Here is a 20921-nt window from a genome sequence, read left to right as displayed (position 1 = left end):
AAGCCCCTTAGCTCTATAAAACTCCCTGCTTTCTTCTCTTGTGAAGGCAGATTTGAGAGAACCTAACCTCCTGTCTTCTCATTTTGGCCCATTTGAATAAAACTTTCTCTATCTCCAAGCACCAATGTCTCAGTGATTGGTTTACTGCACATCAGACATGAATTTGAGATTAAGAGGTTGGGCATCAAGTGGGCTTGCACAAACTATGGCATCCTGGTCAACTTAATGGCTGGTCCTGAGGTGCAGCTATCAGACAGGGTGTTTTTAAAATGTATTTTTAAATTAAAATAATTTAAATTATCCTTCTCTAACTTCACTCACATTCCATCTGGATCCCTAGAGTGGCTTTATATGCCCCTCAATGATGCCACACAAATATGCCATTTAAATAGAAATCAACTACCCCCAGAAGGTACAAGCTCAGAAATTTAAATTCATACAATTTCTCAACTAGTCATATTTTTTAACTCTCTTTTTTGTGTGTGTGAGGAAGATTAGCCCTGAGCTAACATCTGTTGCCAATCCTCCTCTTTTTGCTGAGAAAGATTGGCCCTGGGCTAACATCCATGCCCCTCATCCTCTACTTATAGGGGATGCCGCCACAGCATGGCCTGATAAGCGGTGCGTGGGTCTGCACCTGCGATCCGAACATGTGAACCCTGGGTCACTGAAGTGGAGCACATGAACTTAACCACTACGCCACTAGGCCAGCTCCTTAACTCTCTTTTTTTATTTTTTTATTTTATTTTATTTATTTTATTTATTTTATTGATGTTTTAATGGCTTTTAACATTGTGAAATTTTGGGTTGTGCATTTTGTTTGTCCATCACCATATATATGACTCCCTTCACCCCTTGTGCCCACCCCCACTGCCCCTGGTAACCACAGTACAGTTTTCTCTGTCCATGTGTTGGTTTATATTCCACATATGAGTGAGATCATACAGTGTTTGTCTTTCTCTTCCTGGCTTATTTCACTTAACATAATACGCTCCAGGCCCATCCATGTTGTTGCAAATGGGACGATTTTGTCTTTTTTTATGGCTGAGTAGTATTCCATTGTATATATATACCACATTTTCTTAATCCAATCGTCAGACGAGGGACACTAAGGTTGCTTCCACTTCTTGGCTATGGTGAATACTGCTGCAATGAACATAGGGGTGCATAAGCCTCTTTGGATTGTTGATTTCAGGTTCGTTGGGTAGATACCCAGTAGTGGGATGGCTGGGTCATAGGACGTCTCTATTTTTAATTCTTTGAGGAATCTCCATACCGTTTTCCATAGAGGCTGCACCAGTTTGCATTCCCACCAGCTGTGTATGAGGGTTCCTGTTTCTCCACATCCTCTCCAACACTTGTTGTTTTTTGTCTTGGTGATTATAGCCATTCTAACGGGCGTGAGGTGGTATCTTAGTGTTGTTTTGATTTGCATTTCCCTGATGATTAGTGATGTTGAACATCTTTTCATGTGCCTATTGGCCATCTGTATATCTTCCTTGGAGAAGTGTCTGTTCATTTCCTCTGCCCATTTTTTGATCGGGTTGTTTGTTTTTTTGTTGTTCAGTTGTGTGAGTTCTTTATATATTATGGAGATCAACCCCTTGTCAGATGTATGTTTTGCAAATTTTCTCTCCCAGCTGGTTGGTTGTCTGTTCATCTTGATTCTGGTTTCATTTGTCTTATAAAAGCTCTTTAATCTGATAAAGTCCCACTTGTTTATTTTTTATTAACTCTTTTTTTTTTAAAGTTGGTTTTTAATCACCAACCTAGTATACAGATATAACCTTATAAACCATGAGATAGTACAGAAAAAACTAAAATCCCACTTGATCATTCCCTGTCCCACTACCTTCCCCAGAGGTCCATCAGGTTTGTTTTTGGGAACATAATAGACACTTCCTTGAATTCTAATCTTGGTTCCATTTACCATGTAAATGTAGGAAAATCATAAACCTCTCTTGTTCAAATAGCTTAGTCATTAACCTGCCCATGGGTGTGCCTGGGAACACTGATGCTTTTTTGTCCCTCTGCAATAGTCTTTGTTTACAGTCTCCTGTAGCTACACACAACAGAAAGTTGATTACTGTTATTCTGTAGCTGTTAGCATCAAAGAACCCACTTAGCTTTTGCTTATGACTGCTGCCTCAAAACTAGGCTACTCATTAATAAATGCCAGTTTTGTTCTTTTAAAATGTAAATACTTAATAATAGAGTACTGGCATTCAAAGTGTACATGAACACTGTCTACTTTACCAGCTGGTGAAAAGAAAATAAATATAAAAAAGAATTACAAATTGTAAGTAAAATAAGTTTTAAATCAAAATTTGGAAGAAAATTTATTTTTAAATTAGTTTCATCTAGCTACGAAGATTTTATATATATACGCACATAGTACTCAACTCCTTTGTGTTTACTTTTATGAGTATTTCCTAGACTTAATAGAAGCTCTGGAAGACTGCCTTTCTTAAAATACTTATAGTTCTAGTTCTGAATTCCTGAACTACATTTATGTTCAAACACCCACTGTTTTGGAAATTTTTCACTTTCCTGTTGAAGTTTATGGTTCTCATCTTATAATCATGATTCACCATTTATCAACCAAATTTTTTTAACCAAATTTTTAAAAACTACTTTGACTATTTGAAAATAAGACCCATATTCTTGCCCCCTAAGAAGTTCAAGAGGCTGGAGCAAACTGCAGAAAATAGATTATAAACTGATGTTATAATCCTTTGTAAGCAAGTAAAACATGATTCAGCACTTCATTTGCAGTGGCAAAACCCTTAGCACATGACAAAAATTACTTAGGCTCTTTCTGCTGCTCTATAAAGATGCTGTATTTGACTATCCAACTGTACTCCATGTTTATATTTTGAACTTTGAATTAATAAGCCTCAGCTGGAGACTTAATAAGCTTTTTGTAAAGCACTGGTGGAGTCTTACTCTCTCTTGAAATTAATGGGGAAAACTGAGTCTTTATACTTTATATGGGACGCTGCCAGAGCATGGCTTGCCAAGCAGTGCGTCTGTGCGTGCCTGGGATCCGAACTGGCGAACCTCGGGCTGCTGCAGTGGAGCGCGTGCACTTAAGCCCTTGCGCCACCGAGCCGGCCCAGAAGCAGAAGACTTTAACAACGTTATAAACCAACTAGACCTAACAGACATCTATAGAACACCCCCAACAACATAAACAACACATTCTTCTCAAGTGCACATGGAACTTTCTCCAGGATAGACCGTAAGTTAGGCCGTAAAACAAGTCTCAATAAATTTAAAAGCTTGGAATCATACAAAGTATGTTCTTCCACCACAAGGGAAGAAAAGTACATATCAATAATAAAAGGAAAAGGAAATTCGGGAAATGTGGAAATTAACATTCCCCAATAATAAAAGGAACTGGGGCTCCTTGGAGAAATGGCCAATTCTAGGGCAATGGCAGGGAAAATACCAGATGAGTCTAAAGCATCTTCTAGTACCAGAAAGTAAGGCAGTACTCAAAAAATGAAAAGGAGGGCCAGTCCCACGGCCTAGTGGTTAAGTTCGGCATGCTCTGCTTCGGTGGCCCAGGTTTGGTTCCTAGGCACGGACCTACACCACTCGTCAGCAGCCATGCTGTGGCAGCAACCCACATGCAAAATAGAGGAAGACTGGCACAGATGTAAGCTCAGGGTGAATCTTCCTCAGCAAAAAAATAATAATAATAAAATTTATAAAAATTAAATAAAATAAAAATAAAACGGATAGGGGCATGTCAAAAGGATACAGGAACCAAACTGAAAGAGCTCCCAGTGGCCTAAGCAAGAACAATTTGAGCAACAAAATAAGTAATGTGGTATTGGCCTATAACCAAAAGTATAAAATTAATATCCATGAGGAAAGAAGAAAGGAAGAAAGGAAGGAAGGAAGAAAGGGAGGCAGGGAGGCAGAGAGGCAGGGAGGCAGGAGGAAAATCTCACTTCTAGAATAATTCAAAATAATTTATCTAGTTATTCTTCCTCCCAGGAAATGGAGCTTACATGCCCCTGCCCCCTTGAGTGTGGGCTCCCTCAGTGACTTGTTTCCAAAGAGCAGAACGTAGGAAGAGGATAAAAAGTAACTTTACAGTGGAGAAACCTGGCAAATACTAGCTCAGCCAGGTGATCAAGGGTAACATCATCAGTGATACGTCACACTGATAGCATGTACTCTTGAGATGATGGGATGAGAATGGCACTTTACCTCTGTGGTCTTCTTCCCAAGAACCCATAACCCCTGCCTAATCATGAAGAAAACATCAGAAAAATCCCAATTGAAGGGTATTCTACAAAACACCCAGCCAGAGGATGCTAAGGAGACGATGACTAACGTAATGTAGTAGAGGGGTATAAAGGAACTCTCCATACTATCTTTGCAACTTTTCTGTAATTCTACAACTATTCTAAAATTTAAAAATTATTTTAAAAATTTTAAAAAGGATCTGAGGCCTGCCAATAACCATGTAAGAGAGCTTGGAAGCAGATCCTCTCAGCTGAGCCTTGAGATAACCGCAGCCTCAGATGACACTTTGCAGCTTCATAAGAGACGCTGAGCCAGAGGCACCCAGCTCAGCTGCCCCCAGATTTCTGACCCACAGAAACTATGAAATAATAAAAGTTTGCTGTTTTAAGCTGCTAAGTTTTAGGGTAATGTAACATCAATAATAACTAATACAGTATAATTTCTCTTATGTATAATACTCGGAAGCATCCCCTGCAAACCACAGGGACAAGTTGCATTCCATCTGTTTGATAGTTATATTCCTCATTGTAAGTTAATAAACTCGCATTCCAATTTTTACAACAGATTCTACAGCAAATTTACTTAGCCTGAACCTATTCCCCAAAACTTCCAGAAGGTAGAAGCAAAATATATGTTGATAAATGCCAAATCTATATCCCTAGCACATATTAATTTCCTACTAGACACATCCGCTTAGATTATACATGGCAACTCAAAATCAACATACCCAACATTCCTATTTCCTAAGTTGGTTACTGTCCCCACCATCCAACCCTAAACCAAAAACAATTCATCTTTGACTTCTTTTCGTTCACTCATCCACAGGCCGTCTAATCAATCACTAAATAAATCACAGGTCCATTTCCTGGAAGGGAGAGTAGCTAGATAAGTTATTTTGAATTATTCTATAAGGGAGATTTTCCTTCCTTCCTTCCTTGCTTCCTTCCTTCCCTCTCTCCTTCCTTCCTTTCTTCTTTTATTTATGTCAGTATCAGTTTGCTGATAACAGCTCCTAAGTATTTCTCAAAGACATACTCTTACATCTATCCCTAATATCACTGTTCTAGATTAAGTGCTCATCATTGTTCCTTGGCCTTCTCCTAGACTTCTCTCTTCTACTCCTTTCAATATCCATCCTCCACATTTCAGCCAGAATTATCTAATTGGAGGTTGATCATCAACCTGAAAAAAAAAGCCAAGCTCTACAGGGTATCATAATAACTCCTCGAAGATCTGGTTACTACCTTCTCCCTTCATTTATTTCACAATGTTCCAACTGCTTAGAGCTCCCACTTCTACCAAGTGATTTCCTACCTCCATGCCTGGATCTTACTGTGTCCGTGGCCTTCAATGCCTTTTCTATCTTTCATAGCCCAGCTGAATTTTACTTATCCTCTACCTTTCAGCTCAGGAGTTATCTCCTTCAGAAAGTGTTCCCTGAAGCCCCAGGTTGTGCTAATGGTCCTATCCTGTGCACCCCAAACACTCTGTGCTTTTCCTATCTGATCACTTGCTGATAGTTTAATATACTTCATCTATTTAATGGAATGTATGTATATGCTCCTGAAAGTCAGGGACAGCTTCACTTTATGCACTTTATTTTTTGTGAACTGAAACATATATACTGACCTACTAGGGATTCAGGAATGCCCTCAAATCAATTTCCATTTTATTGATAGCAACAGCATCTGCCTATATTGGAAAAACAACAGTATATTACATGTGAAATATTACTTATTCTGTCCATAGATAATACTTGGTATTTATATGAGTTCACAGATTTCCCTGGAATAACTTTTTGCCCCCCAACACAGTGCTTAGACACTGTACTTACCAAAAAAATTCTATCAAATTCACTGTTTAAATGAGTATAACAGGAATGAACCACATTTATTAACAATGACATGACAAACATACATGAAACAGGATGGGACTAGAACTATTATTTCAACTACTAATCTCTACCCTATATAACAATCTAACAACCTACTTTAGAGATTAAGAAACCAAGGTTCAGAAAAGTTAACTGCCTCAGAATCAAACAGCTGGCAGGTAAGTGTCAAAACTGGGGTTGGAATCTAGGTCTGTCTGATTTCCTGATTATGAAGACAATTCTAAGTTTTGCCATTGACCTTTTTGTAAACTCGGGAGCATTATTTTATCTTCTGATTCTTCTATTTCTTGGTCCATAAAATAATAACTGTGCTAGACTGTAGTGAAAATTAGTTATTTAAAGTGCCTCCACCCCCAGTATAAACCATCATTGTTTGTACACTGAGAGGCAAGGTACATATATAATGAAACCTATATTTTTATCTACCACTCAGAAGCTTAAAATCATGCGCAGGGGGAAACAGTCTGTTACTCTATCATCTGTGTTGTGTTTTCTAAGCTATTAATGTGCTTATGACACATTAAGAGCAGTATAATAGTTTGCTTTAAATTCTTTAAGTAGCTATCTTTTGTAGCTGTCTTCCCTGGTCTTCTCAGCAATCCACTGGAACAGGAAAAATGTTCAATATTTTCAAAAATTAGAGAATGAATGTGTTAGGTGCTTTCTTCCTGTTAAGTTTCCATTTGTTTACTTAGCATATAATTATTAAAATTAGGTGAGACCTTTTGGTTTCCCTAGTCGCAGAAGAACACTTAGGTGACTTAAACAAAAAAGTATCAAGAATGTAAACTGTGTAATTAAGCCTTGTCTTGAGAAATAATTTTGAATCATGACAAGGAAGATCACTGCTTTCTAAAGACAGTAGATATATATGACATAAATCAAAGAATAAGCATGTCACAAAACCTTTTTTTTTTTTTGTGAGGAAGATCAGCCCTGAGCTAACATCCATGCCAATCCTCCTCTTTTTGCTGAGGAAGACTGGCTCTCAGCTAACATCTATTGCCAATCTTCCTCCTCTTTTTCCCCCAAAGCCCCAGTAGATAGTTGTAGGTCATAGTTGTACATTCTTTTAGTTGCTGTATGTGGGAGGCCGCCTCAGCATGGCGGGAGAAGCAGTGTGTCAGTGCGCGCCCGGGATCTGAACCCGGGCCACCAGTAGTGGAGTGCGCGCACTTAACTGCTAAGCCACAGGGCCGGCCCCATTTCACAAAACCTTGGTAAGACAGATTTAGTGTTCAAAACATATTAACTACCTTAACTAGGGCTAGCCCGGTGGCGCAAGCGGTTGAGTATGCGTGCTCCGCTGCAGTGGCCTGGGGTTTGCCGGTTCGGATCCCGGGCGCGCACCGACGCACTGCTTAGCAAGCCATGCTGTGGCGGCGTCCCATATAAAGTGGAGGAAGATGGGCACTGATGTTAGCCCAGGGCTAGTCTTCCTCAGCAAAAAAAAGACAAGGATTGGCAGATGTTAGCACAGGGCTGATCTCCTCACAAAAAAAAAAAAACTACCTTAACTAGACACACTCCTAGAAACTTATTTGTGGGTTTTGTTATATTTTTAGCTTATTTGCTTTTCAAATAGGCAAAAGATTATGATAATCCAATTTTTAAGTTATTTTAGAATGCCATTGGGGCTATGTGAACAACTACCTTAACCAATTTTCAGTTAATGTACCTTCCCTCCCACCGAAGAGTGCAATCTCTTTTAATATCTCTTTCTCTCAGGCTCTGCATGGAATTTTCCTCTCCTCTTCATCCTGATGGTGTAATACATAACCACATGTTCATTACCTTGTTTTCCTCTGGGTGGTATGGGTACTTCTATTTCCTTCTCCTTTTTCATCTTTTCTCTCATTATGTCCTCTAACAAGATCCTCTCTAGGGTCCCTCTGATCTCTATGCTAATAAGAGAGCACTGAAATTACCAAAAGGAAGACAAAGGGAAAAAAATCCCAAAAGCAGCTGGGAGCCCTTAGTTCTAACCATCTCTATGGAAACAATTCCACAGAGATCAATCGGGAAACAATTCTGTAGGGATCACTGGAGCAGCGGTGAGCCAATCTCACCAAGCCTTACTCACAGGATTCAACTTGAAAATGAGAATAGTTGATAGATATATTTTTTTTTTCAGAGAAAAGTAGTAAAATAGGAAGCCAAATAAAAATTAGGTTTACCCCTATATGGTGTACTTTTTTTTAACTCAAAACTTCTTACTTGCTGTAATAATAAAAAAGCAAAATGAATGCACGTACTAATGTCAAGTCCTTCCTAAGCATTAACATTGGCAAACAGCGGAGTGCCCAATACAAAGAAATTGTGGCAAGAAAACATTGCAATTTGGTGCTGAAAAGTCATTAGGATGATTTTAGGAGTGTGGCCCATAACCATACAAAGTAAGTATGCGGAAAGAATGCCAAACTCAATCAGGCAGTAAATAGATTGCTTGAACTCAGGCAAGGGTCAAAGAGATTACAGAATTCCATCTACCAAATCAGGTTGGAAGACTGAAGGGATCAAGTAGTGATGTAACTTGAACCCACGGAAGAACTCCATTTGAAGTGTGGGAGCTTGGAGTCTTGCTAATACAGAAATTATTAAAAAAAAGAAAGGGGGGTGGTGGTGCTCACAGGGTCAGTGACACGAGGACATCAAGTTTAAGGCCTGTTCAAAAGTCTCCAGCCAATCAACTGTTAACTGCAGGTCTCCTGAGATTGTAACTCCAGTGTTTGTTAGGTGAAGTAACTTCAATTTGCCAAAAATGATTTTTGTTCCCTTAATGCATGGTTAAATTATTTGTAACCCTGAGAAGGTCCACAGTGCTTTAAAACCCTGGCCCCTGGCGTAAAACCATTTGGGTTCAAATCCTAGCTTCTGCCACTATGTGTGTGACCTTGGGCAACCTTTTTCACTTCTTTAGAACTCAAGCACCTCATCTGTAAAATGGGGATAATAATTATCTTTCAGTATTGTAGAGTCAGTGAATTGAGCACAGCACCTAGCTCAAGCAAGCTCTCAATAAATGTGAGCTATTTTTAGTACATTATCCTGGTTTTGTTTTTTTCTCTCTTGTAATGAAGACAACACTGTTCCTTCTCCCTTTCTCTGAGGGGTATTTTGAGAGAGTGGGCTCAAGAAACGCAGTAGGGCTCTATGACCTAGCCAATTCTTAGTGTCCCACACTTGTCTTAAGCATGTTAGGATGAATTAAAGCCATGAAATGGAAGTTTCCATTATAAAAAGGTAAATGACCTCCTGTGTCCACCCTACACACTGCAGATCTCACAGGGAGAAAAAATTATTCAAGCTTCTCCACTGCTAACACCCCATGCGCCCTCTCATCCCACCCTAGACGGGCTTCCAAATGTCTGTAGCATAAAATCCAAAGTCTTTGGGTGGATACTGAAGGTCTACAAACTAGTTACGTCCACGTTTCCAAGCTACAGGAACATCCCTGTGCTGAAACTCACTTCCTTTTCTCCTTCGTACTTCACGTACGTTCCTACGTTTGCTCTTTAACTTACATGGATCTCTTTAGCAACACTGCCCTGCACCCTTCCCACAAAAATTCGGCTTGCGTTTTTTTCAATAATTAAAAAAAGCCCATAAGATGTCACTAGGAACCTTGGTGGTATGACAGCACAACCAAAAAGTATTTATTAGGTGTCACTTGTACGCGCAGTTTTCAAGGATGCAAAGCTCTATTTAGAAAATAACCCAAAGTCGGCCGTCAGCGGCCGACTGGTTACTAAGGTTACAAAGTGGCAGATGAAAGGCAAGAGAGAACGCTAAAGCGAAAGGAGAAAGCGAGGAGCAATTTGTAGCGAAAGGCGGTAGGGAGGAAATCCATCAAGCCCCCCCACACCAGAGGCACGGTGGGTGGGGTTGTCGGCAGCGCCACGGCCGAGGGAAGGAGAAGCCCCTGCCCCAGAGCTGAAATCTGGGCCTGGCGGACACTTTTGCATCTTCGCAGCACCGAAACATGCCCATTTTTACTGCATAATACAAACATGGTGGACAAAAAAAGCCGTCCTCGCGTTAGGCGGCCAAACCACGTGGTGCCCTTTCCAAGCAGGTGACGCTGGGCTAAGGGCGGGGCCTTTACGGAATTTGTTCTTGGTGGGGCAGAGTACCACAGAACTTTTCCAGACCGCGACACCACGGTTCCGTCAACACACGCTCGCAGGACCACTGCTGCCACTTCACATTCTCCCTGAGAGGGCAGAAAAGTGAGCCCTGAGAATTAGATGGTTTTACGGTAAGCAAGAAAGGCCGACTTAGCCGCCTTTCGCTAAGCGGGCCAGCCTCGGTTTCTCTCCACCTCTCCCTCAAGTGGTCAACCCACCAGCGCGCAACCGCACTTCGTGCTTCCCGCTCCAAGGAGGGACCGAGTCTCTTGTCTCGCGAGAGCAGGGCCGGCGGTCTTCGCCGCTCTCGCTCCACCCCCTCCTTCTCGCTCGCTCTCTCCCATCCCCCCCAGCCAGTCGCTCTGCTGCGCAGCTCCCTTAGTGGTTGCCACGGCTGGAGACGGTTGGGAGAACCGTTGTGGGGAGCGCTACACGAGACGAGCGACTTCTCCCTTCTCACGACCAAACCCCGTGAGCAGCGGAGTCGGCGTTACTGTCGCCCGACAGGGTATCTGAAGTAAAAGGGGGTAGGTTGGGCTGGTGGTTTCGAGAGCGGAATCGGGAGAAGGCCGAGACTGGGAGGGGGGTGGGGTGGGGGGGAAGTGTGGAGGTCGCCGCTCGGAGGCGGCCAGCCTGCGCCTCCCAGGCGATCTCCCACTTCAAGGAGGGCGGCCTGCCGGCGGGAGGACTTGCTCACGTGGAATTCAGTGGACGAAGCCGAGACCCGAAGTGGGAGTCACCCAGCATTTCCCCTGTTTCCCCGCTGGTTTGGCCTCCGCCATTTTGGGTACGGTGGCGCGGCCACCTCGGCTTCCCGCCCTCCCCTCTTTCTGCTTTTTCACCCATCAGCTTCCGAAAACTGATTTAGAAGGCCCGGGGGGTGGTCAGAGAGCCCCGGAAGGGATATGGATGGGGAATGAAGCGAGCAGGGAAAGGTTGGGCACTTGGGGCGGGGGGAGGCTCTGGGCTGGCGGGCGCGCTCCCGATGGAAATGGCGCCGGATGGGCCTGGCCTCCCACCGCGGCCTCCCTTCCTCCGCAGTCTCGGCAGGGCTACCTGGGCTGGCGGGACTGCGAGTGACTTCTGACGCAGATTCCCAAGATGAGAGAGGCTGGAGCTGGGGGAGGAAGGCCAATGGCGACGAAGGCGCTCAACTCCCAAATCCAGGACAAAGGAGGCAGACGGGCTCCTTTGTAATTCCGCCGCCCGGTGGCCAAGGTTTTTAAGCCAGGCTTGGCTGCCGGACCGGGAGGGAGGGAAGGGGGGGACTCCCCCTAGCTCTCTGGTCTCTAGGGCAGCTAGATAAACGGAAAGTCTGCGGGGAGGAATAAAGGACGCTTAGCCGGCCCTTATATTCCAGATTTGGAACTTCGAAAAGAGTACGTACTTATTTTCCAAAGGGTTTTTTTTCACGCTTATCTTAACCGTATAAAGACTTTGTGGGTAATTGTTTTGTAAGCAAAAAAGCGGGTGACTTATCAGATAGGAATGTGAAATGGGCATATTTCAGACAGGTCGTCTGGGCCCAGTGAACCATGATACGTCTTTTTGGGCGGGGATGGGGTGGTTTAGTAATAGTTTTGTGTGGTTTGGCATATATTGGATTAGAATTTAAGTTGTTAGAACACAACCAGAGATGGCAAAAGTGTGTGTGTGTGTGTGTGTGTAGGAATTAAGCTATTGACTTTCAACATTAAATCTCCAAGAGTTGTATTTTGGGCAAAGATTCTTCTGGCATTAAGGCTGCAGAAGTAAAATACTTCGAAATACAGTTTATTTTGGTAGCTAAGCATGTTTTTTATTTAGCGTAGGACTGTAGTAATATTTTGACCGAGAAAAGAAGCCTCCTGAACAGAAAGACAAACGGGAAGCCCAGTCGTGTGATGTGATTTTTAGTCCTTAAGAGAACTGGGTCGGTAATTTTGACCGAAGACGGTACAAAAGACATGCAAGGCCTGAAAATAAGAGTTTCCAGTAACGCATATGAATCTTTACGAGAAGTCTGTTGTCTACTTTTCCAGCTTTAAAAACAAAAAACTTTCCTGTTGAAGACATTCTATGATTTTAGTGGACTTTGAAAAGACAGCCCAGAGTTTCCTATAAAGTGGTATATGATATAACAGCTTTCCTAGTTGGATTACCGTAGAAACCTTTTTTCCTGCCGTCTTCATCTGCATTATAATTTGGAATTCCATCTCATTGCCTTTGCATTTTTAGTAACCATGGGTTTTTTTTTTTTGGGTGTTCTTATTTTGGTAAACAAGTGGCTGAACTGCAGTAGGTGGTAACTTTGTTCTAGAAAATAACTCATTGGTAATCATTTTAGAGATCTCGCCTCCTTTAGATATTAGTGGTGTGTCTACGGTTTTTTTAAACTTAAAATTAAGGAATAAGCACATTGGAAAGGGGGAATTACATAAAATTTCCATTTTAATTATATCACCACATTCGTGCTGAAACTTGCAGTTCATTCTCATTTTTTTAGGACCCGTGGGCAACCACTTAAAAATTGATTGATGCATCAAACCCTTACTTTATGTATTATACTTTGGAAGGTAGTATATGCCTCTATGTTATAAAGGAATTTTATATTTCATTTGGCTCTTTGTTAGATGCTTTTTAGTAATAGCTTAGAGATAATTCACATACCATGAACCTCACTCTTAAAATCATACAATGTGTGGTCTTTTGTGACTGGGTTTTTTCACTTAGCATAATGTTAGGAAATTATGTGTAAAATCTCATGTAAAACTGACTGAAGTTATCCTAATATTTCAACTGCTGCTATTTTTAATTGATGGTAACACTTGGAATTCTTAAAGCAGAATTGTGATTAGCCGTGACACTGTTGCAAAGAAAGGTTGAGATGGATTATCCTGAATAATTAGCAAACTCTAGTTTCTGAGACAGCTCTATTAAGGTATTAGAGCTGATTGTCTTTTTGTATGCCTTTAGAGTAAGTAGAATTCTTTTAGACTCAAATTTTGAGTTTCGAAGAGATAATCGAGTGTGGCTGTCTTTTTATTCTGTACTCTCCATATGCATGGGATGGAGAGTCACCCTATAAATTAGTCTGTCTTCCAAATCTGGTTAACTTTACCCCCAGTTTGAAATTAACAGTTTAGTGTCTTTTTTATGGACTTAATACTTTGTTGTTTTTATGTAGGTCTCGTTGGTATAGGCTGATCCAAAAATCGAAACTAGTTTGCTTGCAAGGAATTTCTTGGCAAGTGCTGAGATTTATAAATTTACATCTTTTTTATATTTGTTTCTGAAACAGTGTCTTTACGTTGAAAAAAGAAATGTGCTGAATGATCAGCACCACACTAAATTCTTTTCACAGCACATTAGATTGACTTCGCAACGTAAATTTTTTATGAAGAAATAATATTTGATGTTAGGTCCTGTCCACTTTTTCCCTCTTCTGGTCTTAAATCGTCCTTTATAGGAAACAGTTATTTCTTAGGTTGGTGTTAATTTAAAAAAATTTTTTTTAAGAAAATGGTCAAGATCTTCAAAATATCTTTTAACTTTTCCCAAACTGATTTGGGGCCTGCTTCTTTCAGGGGTACTCTAGAACAGTATTTTTTAAATTGTCTAGCATGTATTATAGTAAACATTTCAGAAAACCCTCTTTTTTTCCTCTCTGCCTTAGATAATTCCTAAGGAAACTTGAAAGCTGAAAGCTTAAGCATTTGTTGACTTTGCAAAAGACTTGTTATAACGGTCCTTATTTCCTTTCAAGACTCAGAATTGTTTTCCATCCTTTCAGGTTGAGTTATTTTGTTTGTGGTGTATTTTATTAGTTTTTACAGGGTCCGTTAAACTCCTGTAACAATGGTCATCATTCAATGTTTACCATGCTATAGACCAAGCATTGTGACGGATTCTTAAAACAGTCCTGTGAGATGTTGGCACCACTGCTATCTATATTTTACAGTTGAACGCAGAAATTAAGTAGTTTGCTTAAATTAAAAAGCCCAGTGGGTGGCAGACTAGGGATTCAAACCCAGAATTTCTTTTCTCTTAAAAGTTCATACCAGTTATTTCCATGCCTAAGAATTAGCTGTAATGTCAAATAAAAATTCGTATTCTTCCCATTTTGGATCTCTGTGTCTAGAGTGGCACCTAGGATTCTTGCTTTTTAAAAAACGGCAAAACAAATAGTAAAGGTGATTCGTATGCAGAAGTATTTGATTAATAACCACATTTGGAAAGTTTCTACATTAGCTTGTTTTAAATGCATGGATTCTAGGAAAAAAATTTTACTCTTTGCAGATGGTATCCCTAACAGCTGCACTGATAATTAGATCATGTGAAATTAAATATTAGTGAATACTGTTGATATGAAATATAATCCTCAAGCATAAAGGAATCAAGTGAACGCATTGCTTTGTTTACAGGGGAGGAGGTGGTGAGGGAAAGGTTTGAAATAACTCAGGTGAGTAGGATTCCTACAGCTGCATAGAGAAATTTGTAAGGTCTGGTAAGTTTCTGCAGCTGAAGGACTTCTGCATTAGCCTCTTGAAACTGTTCTGGAATCTTAAAAGAAAGGATGATTGTCTCTTGGGAAGGGAACTGGTTGGATGGGTTCTTTTTGGAGGGGAAGGAGGGCTTCTCACTGTACGCTTTTTAATATTTTGAATGTGAATGTATTACTTTTTTTAAAAATTTGTGTTTAAAAGTAAAGCAGTGAGTAAACTGGTTTTTAATGTACTATGTCCAGTAACTTCCAAACAGGTGGCTTCAAAAAACACTGATAGTGTTGGAAGGAATTCACTTGAGTGGCCTTTTACCTCAATTTTAAAACTCAACCTACTTAACTCAGTCATTTTAAAACTTGTTCTTGAGGAGTGTTTAAACCAGATTAGTTAAAATAGAGATGGGAATTTTTCCCCCTTCAGAGATAATTTGATGTATTCAGAATTGTAGTGCATCTAATAAAATTAGACTTTGTAGATTAGACCATTTTTCCAACATCAAAAAAGTCTCATTGTACTTTTGACCTAGGCTCTTACTGTGAGTGGATGGTGGTACTGTGTGCAACTTTTGAGTAATTAAGTTTTCAAGAATTCGCATAACTATTCAAATGAATAATAAAACCTGGAAAATGTCAATGAAAATTTGAGAGATGAAGAGGAGGCTAGAGTTGACATTAAGATGACAGGATCAAAAAATAGGGAGAGTTTGAAGACTGAGAGTGGAATTATATACGTTTTCTTAAAATTAGGCGATAAGTAATATTTGATCGTTAGAAACTCAGTGCTTCTCTGTGGGAGAGGTCAGGTTTCACTGCATTTTCCTAGTCTTTTTGCCTACCCCCAAATAGAAGTGTTGGATTGTTTTATTGTGGCGTTGTTACCTGAGCATATGTTATGTTTCCTGTTGTGCACCAATGAGAGGTGTTTCTTCACTACCTCTGACAAGAGTATATTTTGATTGACTGCTTTATGTGCTTGTTTATTTTTTATAGCATTTAAATCAAACGGTATTGAGATGGATTGGGTTATGAAACATAATGGTCCAAATGACGCTAGTGATGGGACAGTACGACTTCGTGGACTGCCATTTGGTTGCAGCAAAGAGGAAATAGTTCAGTTCTTTCAAGGTACCTCTAGTATTAGTCAAAGTTTAGTAGTATTTTAATATTTATATTACTCAGTTTTTAATTTGTGAAACCCATTTGGGGGATTTTGATTTGCATATGATATCTTGGTTAATGTATTAAGTTACGAAATGTGCTCCAGTTAACATTCAATACAGAATGTGTAGAGTATGTGAAACCTAACTAATGTGTGATAAATTTAATTGAGACTAATTATGTGTGATGAAATGAACCATGAATTAGCATATGGAGCATAGTTAAGTTTGGTTTGAGCTTTTTTTTTTTCTCTGCCATGTAATATAGGTGGGCTTTTTAGAGTGTGTGTTATTTAAAAAGATTAGTTGAAAGAAAAATTTGTGTAATCCAATAATTGAAAAAGTCTTCAGTTTGTATTTTGGGGTGATGGGAAACTAAGCTTTTTTGTTTTGTTTTGTTTTGTTTAGACTTGTTTTAAATATTTGATTCAGATGGGAATGTTTCAGCCTTTAACACTGTTCCCCTTGATGGGGTTATTTGTCCTTGGGTTAAAGGGTTGGAAATCGTGCCAAATGGGATAACATTGACGATGGACTACCAGGGGAGAAGCACAGGGGAGGCCTTCGTGCAGTTTGCTTCAAAGGAGATAGCAGAAAATGCTCTGGGGAAACACAAGGAAAGAATAGGGCACAGGTGGGGATGGAGAGTTTGGGATGGTGTTAAATTTTTATTTTTGGGGGTTGTGGGTCACTATTGCTTAAATGTGGGGGGTAACAATAACATTTTTCTGGGGTAGTTTTAAAGACTTGATAATTATCTAAATTTAACTTGGAAACTACAGATTTGGGTGGGGAATAATGCTAATAGTTTGCTTAAATTACAATTAGATTATTTCCATTTCTCTGTAGGATGTTGTTGAATAATGCTTTTGTATAATCAACTATTCTCTAAACACCTATCATGTACTAAAAGCAACAAGCTAAAATTATATTTAATTTTATGAATTGTTTTCAAATGACTAATTTGTCTATGTAAAACTTAAATATTAATTATTTAAGTTTGTAGGTGTAAAAAATGTTAACTTACGGTGTATTTAGGCTATTTAAAGTGGGTTATGTATCTAGATGTAGAAAAACTTACTGCATTTTGCCCAATATCTTATTTACTCTAATACATCTATGCTGAAACTTGTACCTTAAACCATTTTTAAATAGGTATATTGAGATCTTCAGAAGTAGCAGGAGTGAAATCAAAGGATTTTATGATCCACCAAGAAGATTGCTGGGCCAGCGACCGGGACCATATGATAGACCAATAGGAGGAAGAGGGGGTTATTATGGAGCTGGGCGTGGAAGTATGTATGACAGAATGCGACGAGGAGGTGATGGATATGATGGTGGTATGTGTATCTAATGAACAAAGGTTCTGTTGTCATTTTCTTAATATTCCTGACACTTTGTCAAGAAATATAGAAATGGCAGTAATTTCAGTACCTATTAGGTTTTAAAACCTGTTCATGAAAATACGGATCTCCATGACCAGCTGTGGGACTTGATTGATGCACATATTGGTATCTAGGTAACTTACGTAGAAATTAAAATGAAGATACTGGCATATTTTGACATTTGCTGTTTGCATCAGGATGAAAATTAATTTTGACGTCTAAATATATCCTTTTGAAAGATTTTTAGTTTCCACCCAAGTGTTAACTGCTTTTTTTATATGCATTAAGTTGGGAGTTGCAAACTTGTAATAATAAGTTAACCAGACTACTTACCACAAAGTATGTGTTTGTAAACTAAATTATAAAATGTATGTCTTGCAAGTGTATTCATGTATTTCTCCCTTAAATTACACAGGTTATGGAGGTTTTGATGACTATGGTGGCTATAATAATTATGGCTATGGAAATGATGGCTTTGATGATAGAATGAGAGATGGAAGAGGTAAAATAAGACACACTCATTTTTAGGGGGATTTTAGTATTTGCTTTACAACCACTTAGTAGTAATATAGGTGACGTATAAAAAAAGTAAACTCAGGCATATTTCAGTGCATGCCTACATGGGCCTTTATACGGATGTATACTTAAGAGTAATTCTTCATTTGATGTTTAGAACAACTGTAAGTGTTAAGATTTCTTCGTTGTCAAAAAGGTGTGTATGGGGAAGAAACATTTTGTTGAAATGCTTCCGTTTCTTCTCAGTAGTTTATAATTGGAAATTTTATTCTCTAGGTATGGGAGGACATGGCTATGGTGGAGCTGGCGATGCAAGTTCAGGTTTCCACGGTGGTCATTTTGTACATATGAGAGGATTGCCTTTTCGTGCAACTGAAAATGACATTGCTAATGTGAGTAATTTTAGTAATTTATTAGTGGTTCTATACTTCATGCAGGTATATAAATTTTGAAGTATTCCTCTCATCTTTTTAGTTGTAATGTCCAAAATCCCTTTATTATGAATATATATACATGTATATATCCTTCAGTAGTTGATGAATATTTTTGTGTGCTGACCTTTGTAGGATTCAAGCAAGTAAAAGGTGCATTCATAAAGTCCAGTTAAGAATTTAGTGAAAGGCTGATGAGCATAGAGTGGTGATGACTAGAAGATTATTTCCCTTGTTGTGTCAAGTTTTAAAAGCATAGATATATAACAAGTCCATAAGTTTTAGTGGTTTGGTTTGGCTTTCTAGGCTGTATGGTGATTAGAAACTGAGGGGCTGAATATAATGGAAGTAGATGCTGCTGTTACTGATTTGAAACAGGTTGGTTTCAAATTGGTTAGAGAATCAACAAACTTCAGCCAGTGGGCCAAATCCAGTCACATTCATTTATTTACCTATTGAGTAGTTGCAGTAGAGACCCAGTGGCCTACAAAGCCAAGTATATTTACTGTCTAGCTGTTAAAGAAAAATTTTGCTCTAGAGTTTACTGGAAACCAGTTAGTCTAAGTTTGAGGTGCCTTTTAGAGACTTGCTTAAACCTGCTTAACTTGTAATTAGAACTAAATAATATTTTGGGAGCTATCCATTGTTCTGAATTCATAACACCCAGTTTCTGTGCACATACTGCCAAGTCTCAAGTGACCTATTTGTATTTCAAACAATAATTTTGAAATACTTTTCTTGGGAGTGAGGGCAGGGGACTTATTCTTCCCCCTCTCAGTAGTAGGGTATGAGACTTATGATTTCATTTGTTTAAATTATTCTCTAGGTTAGAAGTATTTTTTAATATCACCTAGCTTATTTAAAGAGTAATTGCTTTGCATTTTTCCCTGAGCGTATAGTCTTATATTCCCAGAATCTCTGTAGTTGATGCAGTTGTTAGCCTTGCAAAACAGGGCAGCAAAAGGGTTTGTTTTAATGGATGAGGAAAAACCAAGGCATGTGATAATTTACTTTTGATAATCTAAATAGAAAAGTAAATAACAAGTGTTGTCTTTTATTTAGTTCTTCTCACCACTAAATCCAATACGAGTGCATATTGATATTGGAGCTGATGGCAGAGCAACAGGAGAAGCAGATGTAGAGTTTGTGACACATGAAGATGCAGTAGCTGCCATGTCTAAAGATAAGAATAACATGCGTAAGTGGTATCATTGGCATGTTGTGTTGTTTCCTAGGTATTAACTTGCTTATAAAATAACTTTCTCATTTGTAATTCCTCAAATGTAAGAAGAGGTTCTAGGATCTGTGGGTAACTTGCAGTAATAGGGACATGAAACCATATGGCCTCTAATCATTTAGACTTAATGGTTTTCTAGGGGGCTTTTTATTAAAGAGTTAATTCAGCCTCTTAATACTTGACAGATTTGGGAGCTTAAGTTATTAAGGAGGGAAAATAGGTATGTTATTCGCACTTGCTTGAGTTCCCATGCCATTTGCAAATTAATACCACTTCTTAACCTATACATTTATCAATTCCATTATAAGTTTTTAAGCCATTAAATTTCACCTCAACCAGTTATTCCCAAATCTGGCTATACATCAGTCTCTCAGTACTTAATAAGTTTTCCTGGACACTACCCTTAAAGATTCTAATTCAGTTCTGATTGGGCCTGGAATATATTTTTAAGAAATAACACCAGCTGGTTCTGAAATTATCAGCCCTATTATAGATAAGGAAACTAAGGGCTGAAATACTTGTTCAGAGTTGTGCAATTTGAACAAAACCTAGATTTTAGCTCTTATCTGGCATTCATTTTACCATTCCACTAGGAATTGGTAAGCCTACTTTCAGGTTAATATTAGCTAGTTAGCTCGTTAACCTTTTTAATGTTTTTATTGATGAGTTTGATCCATTGTTCTTTTCTCTATTACTCTTACTTTTTCCCTAAAGAACATCGATACATTGAGCTCTTCTTGAATTCTACTCCTGGAGGCAGCTCTGGAATGGGAGGTTCTGGAATGGGAGGCTACGGCAGAGATGGAATGGGTATGTAAAGTTTTTCAAATAAGCAGAGTTAGACACTTTAGCAAACAATCTCAAACTTTTTTGTTTTTTTTTTTTTAAAGATAATCAAGGAGGTTATGGCTCTGTTGGAAGAATGGGAATGGGGAACAATTACAGTGGAGGCTATGGTACTCCTGATGGCTTGGGTGGTTATGGTAAGTGTCTTGAACTTATTCTGGTTTGGTTTGTGTTAGTCCCCATATGTGGTGCAGACAATTAAAAGTTTATAATTTTTAATATCTTATGCACTGATAGCTCCTACTAAACAGTTCTTAATGTCTTTTTTTTTTTTTTTTAAGGCCGCGGTGGTGGAGGCAGTGGAGGTTACTATGGGCAAGGTGGCATGAGTGGAGGTGGATGGCGTGGGATGTACTAAATTAAAGGATAACCACCAACATAAAAGTCCTGACAACAGCATCTGGTCTACTAGACTTTCTTACAGATTTAATTTCTTTTGTATTTTAAGAACTTTATAATGACTGAAGGAATGTGTTTTCAAAATATTATTTGGTAAAGCAACAGATTGTGATGGGAAAATCTGTTTTCTGTAGGTTTTATTTGTTGCATACTTTGACTTAAAAATAAATTTTTATATTCAAACCA

At 39.1% G+C, this 20921-nt stretch overlaps 2 protein-coding genes across 8 annotated transcripts in view; one reads left to right on the top strand and one right to left on the bottom strand.

The window, feature by feature from the left end:
• The window catches only part of PBLD (phenazine biosynthesis like protein domain containing), a 46276-nt gene extending 34840 nt beyond the window's left edge, over positions 1–11436 (bottom strand). For 2 of the 3 annotated variants that reach the window (XM_004427066.3, XM_087432135.1), the window contains exon 1: positions 11338–11436. The gene's annotated coding sequence lies outside the window, so the exon portion shown is untranslated. The remainder of the gene's footprint in view (positions 1–11337) is intronic. The other variant, XM_014784909.2, reaches the window with a different exon arrangement.
• HNRNPH3 (heterogeneous nuclear ribonucleoprotein H3) lies at positions 10317–20921 on the top strand. Of its 5 annotated transcripts, none has more exons than XM_087432131.1 (10): positions 10317–10412; positions 15755–15889; positions 16417–16555; positions 17077–17261; positions 17722–17808; positions 18099–18214; positions 19316–19451; positions 20205–20300; positions 20381–20473; positions 20618–20921. In XM_087432131.1, the coding sequence occupies exons 2-10, from the start codon at positions 15778–15780 to the stop codon at positions 20692–20694; spliced, it is 1041 nt and encodes a 346-aa protein (XP_087288257.1). In that variant the 5' UTR covers positions 10317–10412; positions 15755–15777; the 3' UTR covers positions 20695–20921. The 5 variants fall into 5 exon arrangements, with proteins under 5 accessions (XP_087288257.1, XP_004427119.1, XP_014640394.1 ...); XM_004427062.3 differs by lacking the exon at positions 10317–10412 and adding an exon at positions 10629–10789; XM_014784908.2 differs by lacking the exon at positions 10317–10412 and adding an exon at positions 10644–10808 and having other exon boundaries at positions 17077–17216.

The sequence above is a fragment of the Ceratotherium simum genome, chromosome 6 (assembly GCF_057802395.1).
Source record: "Ceratotherium simum simum isolate JZ-2026a chromosome 6, ASM5780239v1, whole genome shotgun sequence".
Classification (NCBI taxonomy): Eukaryota; Metazoa; Chordata; class Mammalia; order Perissodactyla; family Rhinocerotidae; genus Ceratotherium; species Ceratotherium simum.
This window is presented reverse-complemented; position numbering and strand designations above follow the sequence as displayed.